The sequence below is a fragment of the Triticum aestivum genome, chromosome 2A (assembly GCF_018294505.1).
Source record: "Triticum aestivum cultivar Chinese Spring chromosome 2A, IWGSC CS RefSeq v2.1, whole genome shotgun sequence".
Lineage (NCBI taxonomy): Eukaryota > Viridiplantae > Streptophyta > Magnoliopsida > Poales > Poaceae > Triticum > Triticum aestivum.
Window position 1 is genome coordinate 598,315,906 of NC_057797.1, and position 15,684 is coordinate 598,331,589.

At 45.9% G+C, this 15,684-nt stretch overlaps 1 protein-coding gene across 1 annotated transcript; it reads left to right on the forward strand.

Moving 5' to 3' along the window:
* The first annotated feature begins 4,512 nt into the window (after window positions 1-4,512).
* LOC123189661 (zinc finger protein CONSTANS-LIKE 4) lies at window positions 4,513-6,136 on the forward strand. Its single transcript, XM_044602128.1, has 2 exons — window positions 4,513-5,432; window positions 5,538-6,136. The coding sequence occupies exons 1-2, from the start codon at window positions 4,818-4,820 to the stop codon at window positions 5,871-5,873; spliced, it is 951 nt and encodes a 316-aa protein (XP_044458063.1). The 5' UTR covers window positions 4,513-4,817; the 3' UTR covers window positions 5,874-6,136.
* Window positions 6,137-15,684: the final 9,548 nt, after the last annotated feature.

Genomic DNA, 15,684 nt, shown 5'->3' on the forward strand with positions numbered 1-15,684 from the left:
TCAAAAATAATATTCCTAACTCAAAATAGCTCAAATCTAGTGATTTGAGAAAATTCATACAAACACAAATTTAAACTGCTCAAATATGAAATACAATAGATCTAACAAAAACTTCATAAAATTGGTGATCCAAGGCAGTTGGAATCACTCAAAAATACCTTGTAGATAATTAACTGCGGATTTTACAAGATTGAAACTATTCTGTTTTAAAAACAGAACGAAAAAAAGGCAGGTCAGGATTACTGTAGCTGTTCCGGCGAGGGGCTCGGGCGGAGTGGCTCCGGTGGTCCTCCGGGCGAGGCGAGGGGATGGGCGGGGCGGTGGAGCGGGGCGGAGCAGCTGGTGGCGGCGGTGGGTGGCGGGGAGGGCCGGCGGTGGGTGGGGCGGAGCAAATGGCGGCGGCGGCTCCGGCGAACTCCGGCGGGGCGGCTCGGCGACGTGGGGCGAGGAGAGGAGGGACTAGGTGGGGATGGATGCGCGATGTGGCTATTTATAGGGGGAGGAGGTCGTCTTGGAGGAGGGGGCGAGGGATTTCGCGAATCCCGCGATTCCGGCGATGCTCCGGCAGTGGCTGTAGATCGTGAGTATCTTGCCTGGAGGAAGGAGATGATTCGGTTCGGATCGGGCCAGATTTGGCCCAAAAAAACAGTACCTTCCTTTTTTTGAATAACCCGCGAAGAAAAATCATTTTAGAAAATAAAATGAAAACAAAATATAGGAGTATTATATATCAAAATGATTAGAAAAATAAGCCCAATTTAATGGGATATTTTCCAGGGGCAAATAAAATACTTTTTGAAAAGTCATTTTTTTAAAATTCAAACAAAAATCAAAATGACTTTCAAAACTCTATGGAAAATTTATTCCAACATTTTTGGGGTGTCATGTTACTCCCTCTCAACACTTTTGTTCAAGTGTTCTTTGTCAGAAAAGTTGTTGAATAAAACTCAAATGCCACTTTGAGTTAAAAAATAAATTAAATGACAACTTCAAAATGAATTTTTTCTTTACTTCCCACTCTCTTTCATTGAAGAAATCATGAGGATCATTGAGTGTCATGAAGTTTGAAATATTCCCAAATTCAAATATTTTCAAACAGAAACTTTTTTTTGGAAAGTCCTTTTTATTCCCTCTCAACAAAACTTCAAAAGTTTAAAATTCTAACAAATTTCACTCAATCAATCACTCAACAATCAATCACAATAATATATTTTAATTATTATAACATTCCAAAATTTAGAATTTTGGGATGTTACAGGTTGGATCGCGAAGACGTCCGACTACATCAACCGCATTACTCAACGCTTCCGCTTTCGGTCTACGAGGGTACGTAGACACACTCTCCCCTCTCGTTGCTATGCATCTCCTAGATAGATCTTGCGTGTTCGTAGGAAATTTTTTGAAATACTGTGTTCCCCAACAGTTGGATCCAAACAAACTGCAATAGTGCTTCTACGATTACTTCTAAGTAGCTCCAGCTGGTAATCAAAAACCCTAGTGTAATCATTCTTCATTCTAGCCCTTAACTTGTCCATGAAAAGCTTCTTTTCATGCTTGCACTTTGAAGTTGATACATCAGCAAACATGTCCTGAAGAACTGTTGATTTCATGCTCTCAATTTTCCACATTGGAATTTCTAAAAAAATGCTCATATCTTTGGGCAATAACCTTTGCTGTGACCAGTTTGTTCTCCCTGTTTTGTGCACAATGGTGCTCATCATTGAAAGTTATAATTTAAAACATGCTTGTTCTTGAGGTTTTGGCTCCATAAATCAGCCAAGGGCACCTAGGCCATCGACACTTAGCCCTAACTCTGTGTGACTCTGACTTCAAAAACACAATGCTCCTTTTTGTCACAATTCTATATCTCTTCAATGCTTTGACAAGTTGATTCTTGCTCTTGAACACCATTGTCAATGAAAAGTGTGGAATTTCTGTGTCATTATTGTATCTTGGATACTGGCTCTTCCTCCTCACCATCTGCACATCAGAATCTTCATCATAAGAATAATTCTCTCATCAGATGAATCATAGCCCCAATGTTTCTCCTCCCCCTCTAACTAATCCTCCATATTTGTAATTAATTCAATTGGAATAGGAGCTCATGAATCCCCTCCAAACCAACTCTTTGTATCTCTCATCCTCTTCTTAAATTTCCTAGCATGCCTTCTGAGCTCAACAACCTCTGAATTTTCTCCACTATCCTCACTGTGTGGCATGTACTCGATATCTTCATCAGACTCACTAATTGAATCTGCAATGTTGCTTTGAACATTCATTTGCTTTGGTGGAATGCTGCTCTGATCATTCACTTCCTCTGTCCTCATATTGCTCTAAAAATTCACTTGCTCTATCCTCATAGTGTTTTGAACATTCACAGTCTCTGCTAGTCCTTGATCTGGATTGCATATTTGAGAAAATGGAAGCTGAGAACCTACCACATCAACAACCTCACTAGCTGATGTGGGTTTCCTTGCCCTAGGCTACTCAACTTGACTGATGTTCATTTGAGTGAGCACACCACTGCTATCTGGCTCTGCACTAATGACAATGTTAGGTTCTTCAGCTTCGTCACCATCCAGATCAACTATCTCATTCTCAAAGTCACCACCACTGCTGATGTACTCACTACCCTGCTCCCTATGGTATTCAACATAAACAGCTGCTACATCTCCAACACAGATGTAGTCTGACATCCTCACACAACTATTGTCATCGAACAAGAACATCAAACCATCAGCTAGTTCTTTCCCAGGATGATGAAAATACAACTTCATTGATTCCTTAAACTCCAGATGGTCTTTCGAATGCCCTCGAACTTCCTGCACTGACCACTTGTCCCTCTCGATCTCTGAAATCTCTTCATCTCCACCCACATAATCCAAAATAGGACCATTGTGGATGAACTCGCCTCTGAAATGAAATCTGACATTCAAGATCTCACTAGGGTCCATGATTTAACTGAAACAAACATGAGAATATCACTACATTGTCCGATCCGAGCAATTGCAATGACAAAAAACGCACTGAGGACCATTGTGGATCCATAACCTAGCTGTATAATCGAAGAAAAGCCCCAAATTTTCTCTCTAGAACGCTAACACTAACAGCGCGATCAGAGCATAAATTATGGCCACTGGAGGAGGAGTACGTCGGAGACAGTACCTTTGATGTCGCTCGTCGTCGCGCCGTCACGATCGCCGCCGCTGGAGCCGATCAGTCGCCCGTCGCCATTGTCGTCACTCAAGCAGGGGAATTCCAGGGGACGCCACGAACGGGGATGGACTGCCCCCTGCGTGGGCTGCCTCCGGACTAAGAACAGGGGAGCGCTCTGGGCTGCTATGAGCCGGCCCAACTTGTACGCGCCCAACGTGCACAACAACGACCAATCCCAGTTTCAGTCTGCCACATCATCAATCCTGTTTGGAAGAGCGATCAGGGTTCAATTTGGACCGGGATTAGAAAGTTGAGTGTGTTGATTCCCGAGATTTGAAGTTCGGGTTTGATTTAGCTAACGCCTACGAGTTCAAGGTTTAATTTGGATTTTTTTTCCAGTGACTGTTTTTTTAGTGTGGGTTTGGTTACGTGTATAGATGCCCAGAATTTGTGTCTCACGCAATGCAAAGTGGCTACCTACCGTCGATTTTCAGCTTTCTAGATTTCGAGAAAACAAATGCGTAGATGTTTTCGTTTTCTCGATCGCTATAGCTGCATTTCAGTCGACTGACTTTTCGCAGTTGGGTCAATCGATTTTGGTCGAAGGGAGAAATAGCCAGAAGAGAGGAAGAAACTCGCCGGAGAGGAAGAAGATCGTTGCGCAGGCTACTCCGGTGTCTATCTTAGGGTTCAGGGTGAAATGGTGGTGGACGGTGGTGGTGGAACGATGGTGTGGGGATTCGCCGGAGAAAAAACTCGGTGTGGCGGGGCCTAGAGGGATGGCCAGGGCAGTGGGAGACCGGCGGTGGGGGTGGTTCCGGGGAGGGCAGGGCGGCGAGGGCCGGTGGTCCGTGATGGCGGCCGAGGAAGAAGAACAGCCGATCTGTTTTTTTAAGAAAACTGTTGGGAGGAGGAAGACACAATCTAGGCCGTTCATTTCTATCCGACGCTTCAGATTCATCGAGGCCAGATCGACTAACTCGAAACGAGATTTCAGTCGACTGGCTCCTAGAGCCATTCCCTTTCTCGATTTTACTTGCTCTCCCGGGAGGAATTTTTCGAGGACGGCTTCCAATCCACGATCGACTTGGATGGTTATTCCCGCGCGAAGAATCAACTCCCTGTTTCCACTACGGGTCGCCGACCTCCCCATGCTCCAGACCAAGCATCTCCAAGCGATAAGGGCGCGATCACGCCGGCCAACCATCGCGCGCCACCTGTTCCCGTCCCGTCGCCGTCGCATCCCCAAACCAGCCGCGTAACGACGCCGGCCTAATTTTTCCGACGACCACGTTACGGCCTCCTTTTTCTTCCCCGGAGCTTTCATGGCGGGCGCGTCCGCGTCGGGATGACGGGAACGCAGCGCGGGCACCGCCGCGCAGCACAGGACCCGGATAAGGGCATGCGCGCGCGGTGGCACTGGCGAACAAACATGGCCCTGGCCCGCCGGGACAGCGACTTCCATGGCCCGGAGGGCGTCCACGTCCCCCGCTCGCCTCAAAACCCCGGCCCGCACCCCGCCCTCCTCAGAAGCTCAAAGCCAACGGCCGAGAGAAAAAGCTTGGCTGAGAATCGCCTGGTCACTGCAGCCAATCACGGTGGTGGCGCTGGTGCTAGCTGGGCTCGTCGGACTGTGAGCGAGCAGTGAGCGCGTACGTGCCATGGAGGGGGAGGAGAAGCCGGTGGTGGGCGGGGCCTACTGGGGCGTGGGCGCGAGGGCCTGCGACTCGTGCGCCACCGAGGCGGCCAGGCTCTTCTGCCGCGCCGACGCCGCGTTCCTCTGCGCCGGCTGCGACGCGCGCGCGCACGGCGCCGGGTCGCGCCACGCCCGGGTCTGGCTCTGCGAGGTCTGCGAGCACGCGCCCGCGGCCGTCACGTGCAAGGCCGACGCCGCCGTGCTCTGCGCCTCCTGCGACGCCGACATCCACGCCGCCAACCCGCTCGCGCGCCGACACGAGCGCGTCCCCGTCGCGCCCTTCTTCGGCACGGCCGCCGACGCGCACAAGCCCTTCGTGTCGTCGGGAGCCCAGGCCGCTGCCGAGGACGACGGGAGCAACGACGCCGAGGCGGCGTCGTGGCTGCTCCCCGAGCCCGATCACAAGGATGGTGCTACCGCGGAAGTCTTCTTCGCGGATTCCGACCATTACCTCGACCTCGACTTCGCGCGGTCAATGGACGACATCAAGGCCATCAGCGTGCAGCTCAACGGCCAGCCCGAGATCGACCTCAACGGCGGCAACAAAGGCTTCTACTCCGACCACTCCATGAACCACAGCGTAAGGATCATTCCCGTTCTTGTCCATGCACAAGCAAGGCCAAGGAGGAGCTGCCAGCGTTCTGACTTCTGACGCACATCTTGGTTGGTGACGGGACGCATGCAGGTATCGTCGTCTGAGGCGGCGGTGGTGCCCGACGCGGCGGTGGCGCCGGTGGTGAGCCGGGGGAGGGAGCGGGAGGCGCGGCTGATGCGGTACAGGGAGAAGCGCAAGAGCCGGCGGTTCGAGAAGACCATCCGGTACGCGTCCCGCAAGGCGTACGCCGAGACGCGGCCCCGCGTCAAGGGCCGGTTCGCCAAGCGCACGGGCACGGCGGACGCCGACGGCCTGGAGGAGCACGAGGAGATGTACTCCTCAGCCGCGGCCGCCGTCGCCGCGCTCATGGCGCCAGGCCCCGACCACGACTACGGCGTTGACGGCGTGGTGCCGACCTTGGTGTGATCGATCGGTCGCCGGCGCGCCCTTCCGGGCTGTAATTTTGTTGCATGCATGCATGCACGCACAGCTTCCTCTAGCATTTGATCAACCAATTGTATATGCATGATTACGCGGGAGCGATCCAGACTTCCGATCCAACCCCCCTGTAGCATATCATCATCATCATCACGAGCTGGCTAATCTGCATCTACCCTACTCCACTTTTACTAATCCGCTTGCTGCTGCTTTAGTGCGGTAACTTTCACGTCATTTTGCTGTCACTCCAATCAACTTGCCTGTCACTTTGCTGCTGTCTTTGTTGCTGAAATTTGACGATCAGCGGATCAGGAGAGATCGTGGTCTTTCTTTAATACGCGCGGTGGTGTATCTTTCGCCATTCCGCCACTGGACAAGCTCTGAGATCTCGAATGGGGAATGTCCGATCCGATGGCTGATATGCTTCCTTTTGCCGAGTGCGTGATGGTGCAATCTTTTGCCTAGTTGGCTGGCTAGCTTTAGGCGTGGAGCAAATGCGACAGTACCTCCTGTAATGCTTTGGGAACCATCTTTTTCCATGGTGAGATTCGATGCTTTCCCCCTTCCACCGATCAACCACAGGGCTACATTGCGCTACAGACTAGGGTTTTACTGGAGCATATTTTTGAATTTTATTACTAACAACTTTAGCAAAAAATAATCTCCCTCTTCCCTGTAAACATAAGCTTCACTTCACGAATCAGGTATAGAATTGTTTCGGCAAACCCCTCCGATTTCATTGAAAGAAACCATGGTCTTTCTAGAAACAAACTACAAATGACTAAAACTGAAACGAGATCACCAGCTAAACGAGTCTAGACGTCCAATGATAATCTATCATAGGGGCATCTCCAACACCGTGCATCAAACCGCTGGTCAACGTCTGGACTGTGATGTTCGGACACTATGTGCCCTCCACCGTCGTCAATCAAACATACATGGAATGGTGCGCATGATTGGAATTCCGCCAAATCGGAAACAAAGCTGGCGGAGGTTTTGGGGAGTCTGACACACCTGGCCTAGACAGAAAAAATCTCCTGGAGCCCTCCCCCCCTCCACTATATCCGCACCTACCAAGGCCGCCGCCGCCTCTACACCACCTCGACCACCTAGACGCCTTGTACTTTGCTGCCATTGCACCCACTAGTCTGGCATCATCCACCCCCTTCCAACACAGTCCATGGCGGACACCACGTCCGACAAGTGTTCTGCCAAATGCCTTTGAGATTTTCTTTACTTTCTCCTTGTCTAACATGAAGTAAGCACGATGGTGGGGTACTCCGTGAGGGGGTATGCATTGTTGTGTGACGCATGGTTGGCCACAAGTGTGCGGTTTGTAGGCATGAAGAAAAAGGGCACGATATTTTGGCAACATGTGCATTATTGGTTTCCTGAGTACAAACACTATGCACCCTACAATTTGTGATCCATGGTCGCAATGCGAAGTCGTTACTCTATTGGTGGCACAATATTTTAAACACCATCATGAAGTATTGTGGTGTGATTGCACAAGTGGTGAAGATGGTCACCGGGAGTGCCAAGCATGGAGATCTAAGTTTTTCTTCTTGTTAATATATGTGTTGGCCAATTTATTGATTCACTCAATGTTGCAACTCGATGATCACGACAATGTTATAGCTCCAACGTGTTGTCGCGTTACTATAGGACGAAGGGCAAGCTTTTCACATTGATGCATTAGTGGATGAAGCTCAAGGGGCAGTCCATCTGAGAGAATATGTGGCGATGAAGAAGGTCAAGCTTGAGAAGAGAAAGCTTGAGATGAAGGCTAATTTCGAGGAGTATAGTTGAATTTAGGATCGATGAATTTTAAAGACTTGTTCAACATCCGACGCTTTGTTTTTGAAACGGAGGCATAAGATTTGCCTCATCCATTAAATTAGAAGAGAGTTTAGAGTGTTACAGGTGGCCCACATACACAACATGACAATTACTCACGCAAAATAATTAGCCCTAACTTTTTAGCACCCGCGGTAACCCAAAGCTTAGCCTCCTCTAGGATGATGTTAAGGAGAATGGGCCGCGGCTCACACTTGTGTCGGAACACCCGGGCATTTCGTTCGTTTCGAACAGTCCAAGACACAAGCATGATGAGGGAGGCCATGGCTTGTCTATTGGGGTTTTGATTATCGATTCTCTTATCCCACCATTCGTTGACGGAGTCCGCAAGGTGCCAATTGGAGGTGTCCATGTGATCAAGACCAAGCTTCTCAATGATTGATCTCCAAAGCCTAAGCGTGTAGCGACACTTGAAGAAAAGATGTGCACCTATTTCTTGTTCTCTTTTGCATAGCTGGCAAAGGCCACAGTTTGCCCAACCACGCTTTTCAAACCGGTCGGCGGTCCAAATCCTATTTTGTAATGCCAACCAAGCAAAAAACTTCACTTTTGGAGGTGCCCATACTTTCCAAACCATGAGATCCATGGGGGATAGAGCCAAGCCAAGAAATTGAGCTTTGTACGCTGTGGACGCTGTGTAGATCCCATCATTGGAGTGCTTCCAAACAATATCATCTTCGATCTGCTCGTTAAGGTGGAAATCATGCACAAGCATCCATAAGGTGAAAAATTCCCGGGTCTGGTCAATGGAGATTATGGTGTCAGGCTGACCTTGAGGATCCATGCGTTCCCATTGAGGGCCTCATGCATCTTCCATTTTTTCTCCTCGAAGCATCAAAGATAAGCGGTGCAATATCATTTGGCTTGCGACCAAGGAGCCAAAGGGAATCCCAAAAAGACGTTTTGGCACCATCCCCAATGGTGATAGTAGTAGAGGCATAGAATAACTCGCGGTCATCGCCGGTGCACGGGTTGCCAAGACCCGCCCATAACTTGTGAGGTTCCTTCCATTCATGCCTAAGCCATCGAAGACGTAGACCACGAGTAAATTTGTCGGTGTTGAGCACTCCTAAACCCCCATACTCTTTTGGTCGACAAACCGTTTCCCAATTTACCTTGCACTTGGCCCCGATCGTCTTGTCCGAGCCGGACCAAAGAAAGCCCTCTCAAGCTTGTTAAGGCTATCAAGAGTGCTTGACGGAACAATTAGTGGCGTGAAAGAGCTGGTTAGTTCTTTTATTTAGGATTGGTTTGCCAACGATCGTTGTTTCAAAGTATGGCATACATTTGGTTTAGTTTTATTCTTTTTTTTTTGAAAAAGGGTCAGACATTTCAAGTATAGGATTGGATGGCCGGTTCCACTAGCGCTACCCATGGACGTTCAGGGTGTCCGTTTTGTTGGACGGAGATGCCCTAACACCACAAAATGAGAAACTTAATTACAACCAACCAAAAGATATAGTAGGAAGTTAAATCTTCAGAGAAGACTGGATCCAATGCTAGGCATGATAAGTTGTACAACCGAAGAAGATCGTCTGGGTAGCCACCAGCAATCCTCGACACTCCAGGTCTCTAGCCTTGAGCAGCTCTAAAGATCTCACTTGCTATGTGTTCGTTTATTTTTGTTCCCAGCCTCAACGTCCTTTAATTTTTCCTATTTTAGCCACAGAATTTGCCCAAGAATTATTCTAAAAGCATAGAGAATGAATCAGAGAAAAAGTTTCATTAATTTTCATATCCCTTAAACAATACTCCCTTCGCTATTTAAACTGCAAAAACATCTTAGGCCTCCTTTGGTTCATAGGATAAGAATAATATAGGAATAGGAAAATCATAGGAAGTGCGATGACATGCATCTCAAATTCTATAGAGAAAGAGATGTCGTGTGATGCATATGATAAGATTTTTTTCATTGAGTCTAGGCTAATGTTTTTTCCCTTTGAAATGTAAAGGATTGATTCCTATCCTACGTAGGAATATGAATCCATTCCCATAAACCAAAGGGCTTCAAAGGAATTTTTCCTACAAAGTTCCTATCCTTTGCAATTCCTACAATATTCCTATGAACCAAAGGAGGCCTTACATTTGTCTACTGTTGTAGTATATCATTATGACTTCTCCACACTGATCAGAAAATAGTAGCCATACCAACACAAACTAAATGTTTTTATTCCTTTGGAAAACTTTTAAGCCAAACCCCAAAGCAATTATTCAGGTTAGCAGGAATAGTTTTCAAACTGAAAGCACAATGTATCAAACTTTAGATAAATTTAGCATGAGGACAGGAAAAGTATAAATGATGGGAAATGATTCCCCTCAACCGGTTGATTGCTTGGATCCCATCCGCTGCCTCACTCGCACAACACGTGTCCCGCATGACATGCCGCTGCCGAATATTTTTGCAACTTCTGCAACATCACCAATGTTGCACAAGTTTCTTTCATAACATTAGCTATGTTGCAAAAATAAAAAATAAATTCTGCAACAAATCCTCTATTGCCAAAAAAACTACAATTAACCTTAGTTGCAATTTTTTTTTGCAAACAGATGAAGACAAAAAGGAAATTCTACAATAAAGCCTCTGTTCCAAAAAAAATTATGCAACAGAACCTATGTTGCAATGATGGAGGGTGCCGATGCGCTAGTTCTAACGCCCGCAAGCTGGCCCATTTTTTAAAAAGATCATTCGGTGGAGGCGTAGCAGTCCCATAAATGATCCACAATTTTATCTTGTCTACTGTATAAAAAGTACTCCCTCAATCCTAAAAAATATAAAGTTTTTTTTAAGGGAAATGCCATCATGGCGATTTATATTTCATGTGAGAATAAAGATACATCGTTTGTTAAAACATCCACTAAGAAACCGGGGGCTCCGATTTCCAAACAATTGTTCGAGACACCTCCGAGCTCTTAGCTAGCAGATCCGCCGTCATATTGGCTTCCCGAGGGCAATGGCTAAAAACTATAGAGATAAAATTGCTAGATAAGAAAGTGCATTCTTCATATATTCCCGCTGCTGGTCCTAGTGAATTCCCACCACTCAGCATGATCTCGATTACCTTCAGACAATCTGATGTAGGGTAGGAACCCTAGGGGCCACTACAAAAAAATACACTTCCGTGATGATACGTGTTTGTCATAGTAGGTCGCGTTTTCTGTCATGCATGTACATCCATGACAAATTCATGACATAATGAAGATAGTCATACCTGTGCTGTCGTAGAAGTGTTCCATGACATTGCCAAAATTATCATCACGGAAGTGTCCACTTCCATGACGAGAAATCGCGTGTCACAGAAGTGCTTTCGTCAAGGGTGACTGACACGTGGCATCCACCGTAACGGAACACCGTTAAGCTATCGGGTCAGATTTTGGATCGATAACCCGTTAACAGCCACGACCAATGCCGATTTTCCACGTGTAAAATTCTCATTGGCTGACGGATCCACACGTCAGCTCCGCGTTGGCACAGGTGTCACTCATCCAATGGTCGAGATGGGCCTATGATATGTTGACACGTGGACCGGCCCAAAAGTGGCCCACAAAGATTAAACGGGCCGGCCCAACCGAAGGCCCATAAGATTTAGCGGACCATAATGGGTCGGCCCAGCTAAAGGCCCACATGTTTTTGCAGACCATAATGGGCCGGCCCAGCTAAAGGCCCACAAGATTTTGCGGACCATAATGGGCCGGCCCAGCTAAAGGCCCACAAGATTCTGCCGACCATAATGGGCCGGCCCAGCTAAAGGCCCAACATTCTCTATCAAATCGGCCCTTCAACGACCTATCCTAAACTTGTCATCAATGCGGCCCATGGTCACTTCTGGCCCGTTAACAGTCCGCTAAGTAATTGGGCCGAATTACGGCCCGGTGTATTTCCGGCCTGTTAAAGGTCCGGCTTCATTTGGGCCCATTTCAGGCCATCAAAACTTTCTGCCCATAAACGACCGTGAAGGATTTGGGTCATATTCGGCCATGTCTGACATTCGGCCTGTTAGAGGCCCACTATAGCTTTGGGCCACTTTCGTCATGTTGTCATTTTCGGCCTGTTAACGCCGAACATAAACCATGGGCCATATGTGGCCCAATGTCATATCGGGCCCATTAACGGCCCATATAAAAATGATGATAATCTAGCCCGACCGAAGTTCCGGCCTGTTAAAGGCCGTGTATTAGGTCGGCGCATTTACGACCCGTCTGAATTTCGGCCTGTTAAAGTCCAGTGTGTTATTTGGCACAATCAGGGCCCAATCTCACTTTCGGTCTATTAAAGGCCCATGTATTTTATGGGCTTGAGATATTTACACTTGTAAACGGCCTATTTTTACTGAGGGCCCAAATTATGTTTAGGCCTGTTAAAGGCCCACTATGGGCACAAGCCTACCAGAAAAATATGAAAGCTTATGCTGATTTAGGCCCAGATATTTTTAGTGGGCTACATGCCAATTTCGGCCCGTAATCATTTTTAGCCCAATTGGAATGGGCCAAAGGAATGTTGGCATGTTGGGCTCCTATGAAGCTTTCGGCCGAATACATTAATAAGATAAACCTACACTATACAAAAATAGCGTCGTAATTACTGCAGCCTGAGGCAGCATCATAAATGTTGTATCACAACAAAATAAATTTCAACCATACAACAAAAGGCCTGTTGGCATAAAGTTTACAGTCCTTCCAGATTAAAGCACCATCAGATGTATAGAAGCACAGATCATTTGACCTGAGTGCAAATGTTTCAGGCTGTAGAATCTGATGGAGCAGCACGATCTCCACCTTTTTTCTGCCATTGCTCTTGAACAACGAAGCGAATGTCTAATAGTCTGGTTTCAAAACCATTCATATCTTGACGATATTTCTCAACCACTATTCTTGTTTCCGAAACAACGTCCATTAGGGATTGGACTTGTGTCTGGAGCATAGATATACCACTTTGTCTAGTAGGAAGATTTTGTTCAGTAGGCAATTTGGACAAGGTTACCTTGACAACCAACCCAGAATTACGCAGAAAGGTACTTTTTGCACTGTTAGTGGAGAGATACTGATGCACTGCAGCAAGAGGTGACATTATGCCTGTAGTAGCCTCGTCACCTTCAGGTGGTTGTGGCTGTTCAATCATTTGTTCCATAGCTTCCCGGAAGTTTGAACTTGTAGATTAGTGTACCAGATAAGTTACTAATGAGACAAAAACAAACAAAGTAGGTTAAACGTTTATACATAACTTATTTTGGTGAGCTACTGTAATACATTAGCATGTATTGTAGTGCCAACTACATAATAAAATCACTTTCGGAACATATGTCCATGTAGCATGCCTACTGTATTGTCTATTTCCTCACACTCGTTGACATCTAAGGATAAAGAGACATGGTTTAAAGTAGGATGAACATAGTATGACATCATTCATATCATGGGCAAACAGATATGAAACAAACATGCTATTTTATCATTGTGTGCGCACGTGAACATAACAACTAGATTACAGATCAAGACCAAAAGAATATCCTTCATCTCTTTTAAACCATGTAAGGTGAAATGATACGTTAAGACAATTGTGAATAAAAGTGAACAGAGTAACTGACATTGGCTGCAAACCAAGTAGTTAAATGAACACATTACAGTACCAATCAGTTCAAGGCAGGAGGAGTAAGGACTTACAACAATGGCTTGAATTGGTGTGCTCACGCCCTTCATCTTGCTGGTGTGGCAATCCTTAAAGATTTGCACTGCATTCGGTTCAGGTTCTTTTTGGTCCGCACGAGATTTCCTCTGTATTTGGAACAAGTCAATATAGATACGATAATATGGCACACAAAAAAGAAGGAAGTAGCAGCTATTTACAAGAGCCTCGCAGTGTGCAATATAGTTATGAGATCCTGTGCTCTATTGGAATTTCACTTTAGAACGGTTGGTTTTGTTCTTCAAACAATTAGCCTAGAAGAAGATACACTTGTAAGGCACATACATAAATAAAAGTTCAATATGTGGTCTGATCAAATACATATAGTCTACTTGATACTTTGGATCAGACCAGTGTTTAACGAGGGCTGTCCAGTCTTCATCTGTAATATATTCCACTGGAGATGTTTGGGCGATTTCATTGTTAGCCTTGCCTTCAAAGTGAGATTTTATAAGGTGGTACCAATACTGTCGCAGAGCAGACTGAAAAACATGAGTGCATGCTTGTCTAGTTGCATCATCTTTCGGATCCAACTTGAACCTCGTCTGTTGAAAAAAGAATGTGAGTCTTATTAGGAGGAAGCTAGAAAGTATGGGACAGAGCAGGACAATATTACTAATTGCAATGAATAACATTACTTACGGATAAATGGTCAAGGAAGGTGTTAAACTGGGTATTGTCTTTCTCATTCCTGTACTGGATCCACGTTGGGAGGATACGTGCATGACACCTAACGGCAACGGCTGCCTCTGATACTAACTTGGCTGACTCTGTAGCATCACGTGGCCTTTTTAAACCTGCCTCAAAATGGATCTCCATTCTTCCTCCTTTAGATTTTGTTAATCTGTCAAGCATTATCCCTGATGTTTGTTTCCGTTTGCGCCGTGGTGCTAGTTCAACAACGGATATGGAAAGTGTTAGTGTACATCAAACTGTGAGAGTACATATAAAGAAGCATGCAACTGCAACTTGACTCAGTCAGGTACCTTCTTGGTGTTGATGCTCATGAGGTTCATCTGATCTTGCCAAGTCCTGTTGTGTCAGCAGTGCTTCGGAAGTAGTGTTAGGTGTGAAGGCAGCTTGGGAACTGGCCAGTTCCGGAGCAAACGAATGAGTAACTGGTTGAGATGCTGGTACAGTTGAAGCGGATGCTGCAGCTGGTGGAGCAGGTGATACTATGTTTGTAGATTTAGCCGGTGGACTTGGACCTTTTACTGCACTATAAGTACCAGCAGAATCTCGACGGCGGAACCTTTTCCGTTTCACCCGACGAGTAAGAGCACTCCCTACTATATTATTTTCCTTGCTCTTTTTGACTTTGCCATGTCAAGCTGTACCCACAACACAAAAGAATAAAATCACTCTTCAGTACTCATTGATGCATGATACAGACAAGCAATACTTTGATGTAAGACAACCGTATGAGGATGGAATATGTAAGAAAAACAGGACGACATGACATATTCACAGCTACGAAGTGCAAACTAAGCAGAAGGATTTTCAAGAAAATAGAAGTAATGCAAGCTAGACACCATATGAAAGATGCAACCAATATTACTCTGCCAAGTTAAAAGTGTCTTGTCATAAGTGGCAATTCAAAAAATTAGAAGCAATACAACATAGAAATCAATGCAAGATGCAACCACTATCAAACTGCCATGTTAAAAGCGTCCAATCATGAGTGACTGATGCGGGATACACAACAACAGTACTTTGATGTAAGAACATGGTATGATAGATAGATGCAGTGTATTCTAGACACAGAAAACCATGTCATATGCACATGTATAACGTATAAACTCAGCAGGTGCAATTTAATCAAAATAGAAGAAATACAGGCTAGACAACATATGCAACATGAAACCAATTATCATACTGTCAACTTAGAGCAAGCACCTGCGATGGTGGAGTACGGGAGATGAACTTATCATGTAGACTTGGGACTTCAACTTCATTAGCAGTAGCAGTGGAAAATCTAGAGAGTCTCTGTTTGCGTCGGTGCGGAGGACCACCAACATCCCCTAACTTACTCTTTTCCTTCCTATTTTCTGATATTGCCTTATGAAGTCAAAACCACAAGAAGATGAATAAAATTAGCTCTGCATAACTGGTTGATGTATGATACAGACGGACACTACTTTGATGTAAGGCAAGCGCATGATAGGAGGATGGAATATATACAAAAAAGACAGCATTTCATATTCACACGTACGATAGGAGGATGGAATATGTATGAAAAAACAATAAGCGGAAGGCATTTCAACA

Coding starts and splice junctions, on each gene's coding strand:
- LOC123189661 (XM_044602128.1), top strand. CDS start 4,818: ATGGAGGGGGAGGAGAAGCCGGTGGTGGGCGGGGCCTACTGGGGCGTG. Junction 5,433..5,537: donor ACCACTCCATGAACCACAGC/GTAAGGATCATT, acceptor GGACGCATGCAG/GTATCGTCGTCTGAGGCGGC.